Source organism: Rhinichthys klamathensis, unplaced genomic scaffold (assembly GCF_029890125.1).
Source record: "Rhinichthys klamathensis goyatoka isolate OS25496 unplaced genomic scaffold, OSU_Roscu_1.1 h1tg000095l_1, whole genome shotgun sequence".
In the NCBI taxonomy this organism is placed as follows: domain Eukaryota; kingdom Metazoa; phylum Chordata; class Actinopteri; order Cypriniformes; family Leuciscidae; genus Rhinichthys; species Rhinichthys klamathensis.
The window spans coordinates 2,260,699-2,273,628 of record NW_026606634.1 but is presented as its reverse complement, the minus strand read 5'-3'; the positions used below and the strand labels follow the sequence as shown (position 1 = coordinate 2,273,628).

The 12,930-nt window shown below is 43.9% G+C and overlaps 1 protein-coding gene across 1 annotated transcript in view; it reads left to right on the top strand.

The window, feature by feature from the left end:
- Positions 1–12,649, top strand: part of itga7 (integrin, alpha 7) — a 47,659-nt gene extending 35,010 nt beyond the window's left edge. Inside the window, exons 20-25 of the mRNA XM_056252559.1 lie at positions 1,310–1,516; positions 7,746–7,862; positions 7,967–8,080; positions 8,946–9,044; positions 9,114–9,239; positions 12,077–12,649. Coding sequence (XP_056108534.1) covers positions 1,310–1,516; positions 7,746–7,862; positions 7,967–8,080; positions 8,946–9,044; positions 9,114–9,239; positions 12,077–12,226 — 813 coding nt within the window. The 3' untranslated portion in view covers positions 12,227–12,649. The remainder of the gene's footprint in view (positions 1–1,309; positions 1,517–7,745; positions 7,863–7,966; positions 8,081–8,945; positions 9,045–9,113; positions 9,240–12,076) is intronic.
- The last annotated feature ends 281 nt before the right edge of the window (positions 12,650–12,930 follow it).

The window sequence follows — 12,930 nt, the reverse complement described above, 5'->3', positions numbered from 1 at the left end:
AACCGTTTTTTTACCTTTGATCCAAGTAAACATGTTGTAGGAGACTCCACAACAACATTAGGAAACTTTAAAATAGCATAATAGGGGCCCTTAAAAACTCATCTTTGATCACCAAAATGACATCTTTAAAAGTTTTTCTTGGAAAAAATTTCTTCATGCCTTAAAATATCTTGTATATATCTGTCTATAGATAAATATCTATGCAACTTGACAACCTTGCCTCATTTAGTATACGCGGTTCTATGAATATGCAAATGAGCCCCGCCTCCACTCACTCACTCAGCTCAGAGATCCACTCGTTGACGATCACACGTTGATCTGATTGGTTACAAGTTAGTTTGTGACGTCAGAAACACCAGCGATTTCAAACCGTGTTTTTGAGACTGTCATTGGTTCACTGCAGTTTTAAGGGGAAAATACTCAGCAATGCTGTCGACGTATGAATTTATACATGGTTTGTCTTAAAGCATATTAAAAACACCACATAGACATATAAACAACATTAAAAGCTGGATTTTCACCACAGGGGGACTTTAAGGGAGTTTTCATCCATGTTTCCATTAAAGCTGCACTATGGACATTTTTGGTTAAAAATTAACGACATTACATTATTTAACTAACAAGTCCGGTAACAAAAGCCTTTATGTAGAATGCTTTATAAAGGTATTACTCTACTAGAGCAGGTTTTCCTGTTTGAATGTTGATTATTTTCCTCATATTCTCCATTGTTGCGGCTCGTCTCTTCCCAGTCTGTCAGTAACGCTCTGTTTACTTCCTGTCTCTATGAAGCCCCTCCTTCTGAAAAGCACACTGTGCTCTGATTGGTCGGCTGGAGGAGTGTGTTGTGATTGTTCGAGCGCTTCAAGTGTGTTTGGGAAATGTCCCGCCCCTTACCATAACCTCCAGTTTCAACACCCTACTAACTGACTCAACCAGGCCCCGCCCCTTTATTCTGCGTATGAATTATTTATATTAGGAATATTGTGACGTGTTCGTTCCCGGAAGAAACTCAAGACTACAATGGAGGCGTTTCAGGAGTTCAGAAACACTGACACTGATATAGAGAAGAACTGGAGCTTTGCAGACCTTTTTCATGCTCAAACAGCAACATTACACACTAGAGAAAGATGAACATGAAAAAAAGCATAAGATGTCCTCTTTAAACAGGAGATACATGTGAGATTACGGTGAGAAGAAGGAGATTTTAAAAGAAGTCTCCATTTGCTCTCACCAAATCATCTAGTTTTTGGATAAACTGTATGGAGAAATGGATGGAACAGGACAGAAATAACTCAGTGTGTGTTAACAGGTGTCTAATGCTGGGCAGCCTCTGCAAACGTTCGGCTCGGCGTCTCTGAACATCATGTGGCCGTACGAGCTGATCAACAAGAAGTGGCTGTTGTACCCAAGGTCTCTGCAGGTCGACGGACATCCACACACTCTCTGTGAACCTCAGTCTGCGCTCGACCCTCTGCGTCTGGGCGAACATCAATCACCACAGGCTGAAAACCTCAAGGTAAAGGCCCGTTCACACCAAGGATCATAACTATAAAGATAACCATAAAGATATAGTTCTAAAATCGTTCTCCATATTAAAGAATAGTAGAGTTCACACCACAACTATAACGATAAAGATACGAGGAACGATATCGTTGGGATCACTTTCAGAACGATTTTTTTTTCAGCTGTCGAACGATAAAACACTGACAGCCAATCAGAATCCACTCGCATTTAATGGGCTCGCGCTTTTAAAACGACAGACGACATTGTGGAGAAGTTAATCGCCGAGGTCCAGAAAAATCCAGCACTGTTTGACAAGTCGAGCCCCTTTTCAAGAAAATGGACATGGAAAACGTATCGGTTACCTAACGTAACCTCGGTTCTCTCTAGAAGAGGGAACGAGTATTGCGTAAGCTAGCTTACGCTACGGGAAAGATTCATCTTTTCGAGATATTGAAGCCAAAAATTATCCTTTATTTTGTATTTATTGTCAACGCAGTGCAGCAGCTGCCAGACCTAGAGCGGGCTATCTAGCGAGCTCATAGGCTGCTCTGCGGCAACTGCAGCAGCCTATTAGTGAACCTGGCGTGATGTCACACCCAATGAGAGGCGCTTGCGCCCTCATGGCATCACAGCCCGCCAGAATGGGTGTGGCTATGTGTATATAAGCGAGGTTCAGAGGCTGCTTCCCTGGTTTTCATCGACTGAAGCTAAAGTCGCTCGTGGCGCGAGCTCGGCCGGTTACGCAATACTCGTTCCCTCTTCTAGAGAGAACCGAGGTTACGTTAGGCAACCGATACGTTCTCTTACGAGAGGTTCTCTCGTATTGCGTAAGCTAGCTTACGCTACGGGAACCCTTTGTCAACGCCGTGCGCGCCCAGCATCCACTACAGAGTGGGAATAATAAGGTGGCCAGCAGCAGTGCGGGCCAGCGCATGTACATAAGCACTTAAAGGGAAGAGCAGAGTGGCGGCGCTGGTCTGTGTATGCATATAGCAACCCAGTAGTGCAGCTCAACCAGGAGAGCTGATGATAATGATAGTATCACACTTATACCACCAGAAGCTTTGCCTGCAGGCGGGGAACTTCCAGATTGTAAAATCTGACAAAAGGTGGACGGGGAAGCCCAGCCCGCTGCCACACATATGTCGTGGATGGAAATCCCGCTGGACCACGCCCACGATGAGGCCATGCCTTTAGTGGAGTGAGCCCTGACGCCCAAAGGGCATTGCAAGCCTTTTGACGTGTAAGCAGCCGCGATAGCGTCCACTATCCACCTGGACAGTGTCTGTTTCGAGACCTTTAGTGCGCCCACCAAACGAAACGAATAGCTGCTCCGTGCGTCTGAAAGAGGCGGAGCGCGCAGTGTATAATCTCAACGCTCTGACTGGGCAGAGGAGATTAGCGTCGCATTCGCTATCGGATGCTGGCAGAGCCGATAGGGAAATTATCTGCGCTCTGAAGGGAGTACCAATCACTTTGGCCGTGCAGAGGTTCTGTGAACGCTGCAACGGCCGCCACATATACTTTGAGCGTGGATGGGGACCTATCCTTATCCAATAGCTCTTGTAAAAACACGAGCAGCCACGAAACCCCACATTCCCGTGGGTCCAGATTTTTGTCGGTGCACCATTTAGAAAACACAGACCATTTAGACGCATAGAGCTTTCTGGTAGAAAGAGCTCTGGCATGCACGATCGTGTTTATTACTCCTTCTGGCAGAGCAACGGGTAGTCGTTGATCACCCACGCATGCAGCGACCAGCGCTCTGGGTGGGGATGCCAGATCGAGCTGCGAGCCTGAGAGAGGAGATCTCATCTCACCGGAATGGGCCACGGGGCTGTCTGTGACAGCTGCATAAGCTCCGGGAACCAAGCCTGATTCTCCCAACGCGGGGCTATGAGGAGCACCGACTGGCGCATTTCCCTGATTCTCTTTATTACCTGTGGTAACAATGAGACAGGCGGGAAGGCGTAAAGCGGGCGGCTGGGCCAGTCCTGGGCCAGCAAGTCCTCGCTCTTCGAGAAGAACACTGGGCAGTGAGCGTTGTCTTCTGACGCGAAAAGGTCGACATCCGCTCTGCCAAATAGGCGCCATAGTTTCTGGACTGTTTGGGGGCGCAGGGACCATTCCCCTGGGGGGACGTTGTCCCTGGACAGTCTGTCCGGGCCGTCGTTCAGGTGGCCTGGCACGTGCGTCGCTCTCAGCGAGCGCAGGTGACGCTGAGACCAAACTAGTATGCGTTCTGCCAGATCGCAGAGGTTCCTGGATCTGACTCTGCCCTGACGGTTCAGATAGGACACCACGGACATGTTGTCCGAACGGACGTGTCTGATTGTGCCAAAATCAGCCAATCGTCCAGATAGTTCAGTATTCGCAAGCCCTGATTTCTCAGGGGGGCGCAAGCCCTGATTTCTCTTTCTGAGAAACGTGGCACGTTCAGATTCCCCCATGTCCGCGAACGTCAGCCAGAGGTGCCTCTCTGTAACAGTCAGCGAGGCCATACATTTTCCCAGTGCTAGAGCTGCAGACTTTGTGGCGCGAAGGGACAGGTCCGTCACGCTCCTCAAATCCGTGACAGCTTCTGGTTTCCTGCCTTTCCCATCCCACTCACGAAGGAGGTCAGCCTGGAGGATCTGATGGACGGCCATAGAGTGCAGAGCAGATGCAGCTTGACCGGCGGCGGCGTAGGCGCGGCCAATGAAAGCGGATGTTGTTCTGCAGGCCTTAGACGGGAGCACGGGCTTTGAACGCCATCTCGCGGAGGGCGGACAAAGGTGTGCTGCAACCAAGTCCTCGACAGGGGGAATAGCTGTATAGCCCTTCTCCGCGGCGCCGTCCACAGCAGAGAGTGACGCGGAGACGTGTGAGTGAATCCTGGCCGAGAAGGGCGCTTCACGATTTAGAAAGTTCGGCGTGGAGTTCCGGCAGGAAGGGCGCGGCCCGGGGTCACGGGCGCTGGGTGGCGGCGGCTTTGGAGGAAGCAGCCGTCGAGCCTGTTGGGCGCAGACTCCGTAGGCGGTGACCACTCGAGCCCAGGGCGGTCGACGGCCTGTGAGAGGAGGCGCATAAGCTCGTTTTCCACTCCAGCACGGGTCCGGCCAGATTCTTGAATCGAGGAGAAAGCAGAGTGAGAGCCTGACCACTCCTCGCTGTCTGAAGCCAAGATAGAGCAACAGTCACGAGTGACGTTCTCTTCCGCCTCTTCATCCGTCGTGACGACGATGCGGCCACTCGGCGGCAACGGCGCGTCTGTGGGGGGCGGGGAAGGCGAAGCTCGAGGGAGAGGCTCCGGCGAGGCATTCGCAGTAGTCGCGGGTTCTGGTGGCCTTTGTGAACGGCGCTTCTTCCTGCGCGGTGCAACGAAAGGCGGCGCGGCGGCTTCGACGTTGAAACCCTGAAGTCGAGCCCGCAGGGACGACAACGGGAGTTCTTCGCAGAGCTCGCATCCGCCGTCGGCAAGGGCGAGAGCTGCGTGTTCCTGGCCCAGGCAGAGAGCGCAGATCAGATGGCGGTCTCCTGCAGTTGCCGCAGAGCAGCCTATAAGCTCGCTAGATAGCCCGCTCTAGGTCTGGCAGCTGCTGCACTGCGTTGACAATAAATACAAAATTAAGGATAATTTTTGGCTTCAATATCTCGAAAAGATGTATCTTTCCCATAGCGTAAGCTAGCTTACGCAATACGAGAGAACCTCTCATAAAAGAACAATCGTTCATACCCTCTGAATAAATGATGAGAAGTATTACCTCGAGTTTCCAGCGCTCGTTTCCACAAAATTGTCTTGCTTCCTTTGAAGTGACGGTGAAAAAGACTAGGTGTTGTTTTTATTCCACTATATTGACTCCGTCAGCTAAATTCACTGTTAAGGCTAATTTATACTTCTACGTTGGACCTACGCCGGAGCCTCTACGCTATAGACTACGCGTTGGTTTTCATTTATACTTCTGCGTCGTTGTCCGCGTTGACGCGCAATTACACAGGCAGAGGGAGCATGTAAAAGCCGGGGAGCGGTTCTAGCAGACCAATCACAGCGCTTGTGGTACGCGTAGAATTGACGCGTTGTTACATTTTTGGAGAGGTGCACGTCAGGGTATGCCGAAGGGTACGCGCGCTACACACAGCCTACGACGTAGCTACGGCGTGAGTTCGACGCAGAAGTATAAATTGGGCTTTAGATTATTAGATGGATTACACTAGCTTCACTCGAAACACAGCATGCTGAGGACATCTGCTGGCTAAAGCCTGTAAATGCAACAAGAACAGCAAAAACATGTTCACATTTTGACGGTACACATTTTGAAACCGCAGCACGCGAACTAGGCTTGGGCGGTAATACGGTAATATCGTATACCGCGGGATCTAAAAATAGCAACGGTATCAGTTTCAATATCGTCATACCGTCATAAAAAAAAATCCAATGCACTTATATAGGAGAAAAGGATTAAATATAATTTATTTAATGGCTAAAAATGCTTATGTGTGGTTGTCATCACGTGACAGTGTGGAGGAGAAAGAGAGGGGGAAAGATGGCAAGTTGCGCAACGAGTGACCTGGTCTCGAAGAAGAACACGACTTCTGCAGTTTGGCAGGGATGGGCATTTCAAGCAAAAATAATATTTGAAGATCGCCTGGTATTATTTAATTATTATTCGAAAATAGCACCCCTCCACCATATGCACGCACACATGCATGTAGGCTACACAGCTATACAGCGGAGCAGTGTGACACTTAAATAGGCTATAAGTAATAAATAAATAAAAAACTCATTTCTTTTCATATTTATGTTTAATAATATAATTTGTTTTTGTTTTTTTATTTCATCTATGTTGATTTATATGAAAAGGAAACTGCATGAGATGAATAAGATAGGATCATAAGATGGCCAATATCGGAAAACATTTGGAATGGGTCAGACATGATTTTTGACCACTTATTACGTTTTGTTTTGTAGAAAGCCTTTCTTTAAAGTTAATTTCGTTTCGCATAAATTGTATCTTCATTTTAATCAATGTTTCATCAACGAATTGCCTGGATTAATAAATAAGAAGGATATATATTAGACAATATAAGCCGGCGCGTGAACTGGAGCGCGTCTCCTAAAATAAACGAAACTCAGCGTATAAGATAGATGCCTTAAATATCTGAGAAGTGTATATATATAGAAAGCTTGAAATGTCTACTTTTAAACAAAACAATTAAAAACTAAAAGAAATGGGCTGCTCTCTGTAGGCTAATTCATATGAAGTGTGCATTTCTCTCTATGCGCGTTCACTACTGCGAAGATGCGAGTCTGCATCGTAAACTTTATCTGTGCAGCCACTGACATAGAAAGTTTTTTATTAATAAACAATTAAAATGTTTCATGCATAATAATTACTTTTGCCGGTTCTTTGTGGCAAGCTTTATGTGTGCTTTGAGATGCAGAATAGGCTATATATTACGAAAACGCTCATTATGGTTTAGCATTCTCTCCTATATATATTTAAGTAATTTAATCAATATAAATGATTAGACTAATAGCTTAAATCAACTACTACTAGTCAACTAGAAAAAAAATTGTTTAAGTCATGCACGGGCAGCCCTACTTCACATGTTTTCTAACCAGCATGTCACTGCGGGCATGCTGAGCGCGCGACGCTGAGTGGACTGAGCACGCGGCGCGTGATCTTCAGAAATGCGCTCTCTGCTCTGGAGGAAATATTACCACTCCGCTCACATGCTCCGCTCACAATGTGCATCTTCTCCTGTTGTCTGAGAGTTGATTGACAGCTTTTAGATGCATTATTGGCATCGCCACCCTCTGGTTGAACGTGTCACCACCGCATCAGAACGGAAAACATGGGGATTTTTTATAGACAATAATCCCACAACCTATTCCATATTCTATAATAAAATCAAATAATTGAATATTCGAAAATTGTGACTCATCCCTGCACAAACCAACAGTTTGGTGATGCCGTCTGAGCCTTATGTAATAATTTTTAATTAGTCACGCGGTAATACCGTATACCGCGGTAAAATAGGGAGGAGGTTTGACGGTATCAAAATTTGGATACCGCCCAAGCCTAACGCGAACTTAGAATAAACAGACCGTAATCATCGTTGGTGTCGACGCAAATATAGTTATCGTTATAGTTATCTTTATAGTTATCGTGCTTGATGTGAACGGGCCTTAACACCCATCAAATGAAGCTACTGCTTATCAATAAATGCAAGAGACATTTACATGCATCATCTGTAAACAGAGCAGCAGAAAGGTGCGCTCGCATCTGGAGACCGAAGCAGACGTGGGTCCCAAAAAGCCTGTGGGCAGAATCACTCCAGCTGTGTCTGCGTCCGAGAGGAGGAAGTCTCTCACACTGGTGAGTGTGAGCCAGAGTACACACAACGAGAAATGACTTTGCGACCATATCAATCCTTAATGTGCTGTTGATTGTGATGGATGTGTGCGGCTGGTGTGTTTCAGGATTGTTTACTGGGCTCTGCGCGCTGCCTGCTCTTCCGGTGTCCTCTAGACACGTTCTCCGACTCCATCCATATCAGGATCCGAGCAAACTTGTGGAACAGCACTTTCATTGAGGTGAGAGACAGTCGCTCTTACACGTCGGTTGTCCTCTTGATATGGTGGGACAGTAACTATTAGCTCAATGGCGAGTTAAGGTCCTGGCAAACGGAGGCAAAAAAAAAGTATGCATTTTTTTGTATTCGTCATCCTAAAAATTCGTCACGCACAGAAACCTTGCACACCGAGTCCGATGCGTATTAGTTAATCCATTGCGAAAAAAATGGCAAAACAATACAAAATGGAGTCTTCAAGAAGTGAGGATGATTTGGTTGTCCTCTCTCTTCTTAAAAAGAGAAATAAGAGGAAATATTGGGTCCATCTAATCCTGAGATTGCGTAGAGAGGAAGGAGAGATCAGAGTTTACTTCAGAATATCAGTGGCTCAGTTTGATGCTTTGCTAGCGATACTGGAGCTCTTTTTAAAGCTCCAGTATCGCTAGCTTTTTAAAGTATTAAAAAGAAGACCACCAATTTCCATGAACCTGTTGATCCTGAACAGTTTTGGATTTTGGCGTTTGTTTGTACAGTGGCTCTGAATTGTCGAAAAAACTCTCAAAATGCTTCCTACGAATGCGAAAAACACAGAAAATTTATCCCCCGATCCGAATTGTCTTATGACGGACGGAAGTTTCGGAGGCAGTGTGTCAACGTGATTGACACGCATATTTATTTTTTAAAGTGTGAAAATTTCAGCTGAGAATGTTGCAAGTACCTTTACAACAAAAGTAATTGTTAATATTTACTGTGGGTTAAAAGATGTAAACACAGTTACAGACAAGAAAACGGCGCCACAGCAAACACATATAATTCATCAGCGATTATCAGTGATGTCCATAAATGTGCCCAGGGTTCATAGTGAGTGCACTTGTCCTGTTTATTAGGAGTTTTCTTCTGTCAGTGCCGTGGAGCTGCTGGTCAGAGCCAACATCACCATTAAATCCGACATCAGGCATCTAGTGCTGAAGGACGCCGCCACACAGGTCAGATATCACACACACTCACACACACTCACACACGTGTTCGTGTCATCAGTGTTTGTGTTTGTGCAGGTGTCAGTGATGGTTTACCCAGAGCATGGGCTCGCAGACCAGCACTCGATCCCGTGGTGGATCATTCTCATCGCCGTCCTGGCTGGAGTTATTGTTCTGGCGCTGCTCGTGTGTGTACTGTGGAAGGTGAGTGTACACCCTCAACAAGCACAACCTGCACACTGCAAAAGAGGATTTTTGCTTTCCCTCAGTATTTTTGCCTTTTTTTCCAGTACAAATTTCTAAGATGTTAAGTCTTGTTTTCTGAAAAATTGAAGTGACTATTATGTTATTGTAAAGTTTCCTAATTTTGTTTTGGAGTCTGCTACAATAGGTTTACATGCATTCAAGGTAAAAAAAAAAACAAGATTTTCGGACCCCATTGGCAGATATTTTCTTGTTTTAAGCAAAAACTCATTCAGTTAGCTATGTCATTTTGCTTCTCCAGTAAATATATACCTTGATTTCAGAATGTTTATATACAGTATTTGTATTGGAAAACAAGACAAAAACACTGAGGAAGAAAATCATTTTTTGCAGTGATTATGCACCCATAACCTCCATGAGGATTTTCCAATCATTTGATCATCTAGTCATTGTGGATGCCCAAAAGAATAATTTGGCATGTTGACATGGTCATGATAGAGTGGCGGTTTAGTAATGGTGATCATGTTGTGATCACTGGTGAACTAACTAGTTGTCAGTCATGTACTTCTATTTTTCTAGCCAAAAATGCACCAAAATTAACTTTTTGGTGCGTCTAAAAGTAGTCACTGTGCATATGTGACTGAATTGATTGCCTTTTCCAATTATGCATATTATTGTCTATACAATACTTCTAATGATTTAACCACCCATCGCTAGTTCTTAATGTTTCCTTCTTTCTGTACCTATACATATTTGTGTTGTATTTCCCCGTGTGGCGGAGCAGTGTGGTTTTTTCAAGCGCACCGAGAGGAAGCCTCACTATGAGACGGAGTATTACCACGCTGAGCTTCAGCTTCAGCCGTCGGATGCGGAGAGAGACCTTCAATAACAGCCTCGTCCACATCCGTCATGTGGTACAACTCGAGTGTGTGGTGCTGTGGTGTGGCTTTACAGACTAGAAGTATTACTTAGGCACATGATAACCAGTGCCTAAGTAATACTGCTGGGAATATCCGTGATCTAATAAGAGTTGCATTGAAGCGTCAGGGCCAGACCTTCTGGTTTTGCAGCACCACTAGGGCATTTAGGTTACACTTTATTTTAAGCTGTCTGTGTTACAATGTAATTATACATTTAAGTGCTGAGTAATAATAATTAACTACATGTACTTACTATAGGGTCAGGATTAGGGTTTTGTTTAGAGTTAGTTGCATGTAATTATGCATAATTTATAGTTATTACTATAGTAACTACATGAAACATATGTAACAAGGACACTGTAAAATAAAGTGTTACCGGAATGTATTATTCTAATAGTTCTGTAATGACAACTGTCAGGTAGCGCTATGTTGTCGCACAACGAGGGAGAATTCAAAGGAAAATCCACACACTAACATAACAGTTACGCACAGACGAGATCGGACAAAGAACTGAAAGACACGGACGTATATTCTAGAACTAGGGAGATAAGAGATTAACAGGGCACAGGTGAATGACCGGGGAAAACTCGGTCACAGGGACTGAACCAAAACCACACAAGACAGAGCATACATGCAACAATAACATAAATGTGCAAAAAAAAAAGAACAAAGACTCGACTAAGCATGACATGACTTGATTAAGCTTGGCTTGAACACACAAGACTAACGACTTAACAAGACACACCTGAACACAATGAACCAATAAACCAATACAATTATGACACAAGAGACTAGGGAAGCACATGACATGATAGCATGATGGGAAGGGAATCACATGACAAAACCAGGAATCTTGACCAACCAAATTACAAAATAAAAGATATGAAAGCGAAAACAAAACCCAAACCAAGCTCTACTTTTTTTTTAGCTCTACTGTCACAGAATGGAAAGCACAGGATTGTGGGATATCAAAGGCAGCGAAGTACAGTACATCTAACTCTAATATCGATCAGATAAAGGCATCTCAGGAGACAGAAAGTGAAGCTAACTCTGGATTCCTTCCTTGAAATGCATCCTCTGAAGGCAACATTTTTAATCTTTTGGACGCAGCCAGTGTGATCTGAGCACTTGGAAACTAAAGTCCACTAGATCTTTTCACGTTCACGGGCCAAGGAGTATACTTTGAAAAGCAGAACGCTACTTTACCCGGAGTTTTAACTAATGAACATCTGCATGATTTATATATTGCGCCTAAATGCAGGACACAGATTTTCAATCATTTTTATTTACGAATTGACTTGGGTAATGACTCATAGTGCATGAGGGTGTTATATGCATGTAATCAACAAATATTGAACAATAAGAATCATTCTTCAAGAATTATAGCCTGCGGTTCTATGAAGATGATGGAAATCTGTTTTGTATTCATCAATGCTTCAGAAAGTTGCATTGATGTTGATGCTTAGGACAAGGAAAACAATTGAGAACATCCTGATCTACTAAAAGTTTGATCTAAGTATAAAAGATGTGCAAATATTACATGTGAATAGGTCATTAGACTTTATCAAAAGACATGTTCTGTTGAAATGTGATGAGCAGCAGCATGTCGAGCACTAACTTTATCACAGAGTTTGATAAAGCTAAAGCATCTTTAGCTGAAACAGACAAGCATGCTGTGAATAAATGTCCTGCCACACTTGCCAATGGAGGATTATGAATTATTACTATGGAACTTTGAACATATAGATCATATAGTTCTAACCCTAAAAGTTATTAATTTTTACTCACATTTGGCTCTGAGCATGTGTTAACTTTGGACCCTGGCATCAAGGTCACACCGTGTGTTTCAAGCTGATTTTATTTTTTGCTATACTGTATATAAATCTTTATCTCATTCGACCTCTTTCTCTTTTGCAGTGTGGTTTCTTCCATAGGGTTCGGTATGAAGATCAAGTGCCCCAGTATCAGGCTGTGAAGATCCTGCGGCAAGAGACGCCATTTCTGGACAAGACTTTTATTTTGCACAAAAAGCAATGGGCCACCCACTGGAGTGATGGGACAATATAATATTCCTCAGAAACATGGACGCTGACCAGAGACTGCAGTGGACTTGCACTGACCATAAACACACACTGCTACACATTTTTATTGTAAGTTGCGTTTTCTTCAGTGTTCTGCAGATCGAAAGAACATTTTTGGAGGACAGCTGGATCTAGCTGGAGATAGACAGTATATAAATGGGAATATGCAGCTAGTATTAAAGGTGTTATTTAATATAATAATGTTATATTGAGTGTGATGTGTCTGTAAACTCATAAAAGAGCTGCAGTTCTGTGTCACGCTTCAGTTCAGGGCCTTTTGAAGCAGTTGGACATTGAAACATGGGTCTTCATATTTCATCATCACCAGAACGATAAAGTTTTCAGTTCATATGAAACTTGGCACACATCATCCTAAGACCCTCATGACATAAAGTTAATTGTATTTGTATGGTGCTATTTTTTATCATTTATAGCAGCTTTACAACAGTCATACTGTTGTCTATAATGCCTTAATGCTTTAACATCGCTATATGATGATGATATACATTATCATAATCATTTATATAAATTAAAACCTTACCTCACCATTAAGGTAATAAATATGTTTTTTTAAAACAACAAAAAAACAGACAATATATAACATACTGTAGGCACATTTCAGGATGACACAACAATTAATTCAATTATCTGATCTGCTCATTGCAGATTCTAAAGTCATAAATAATAATG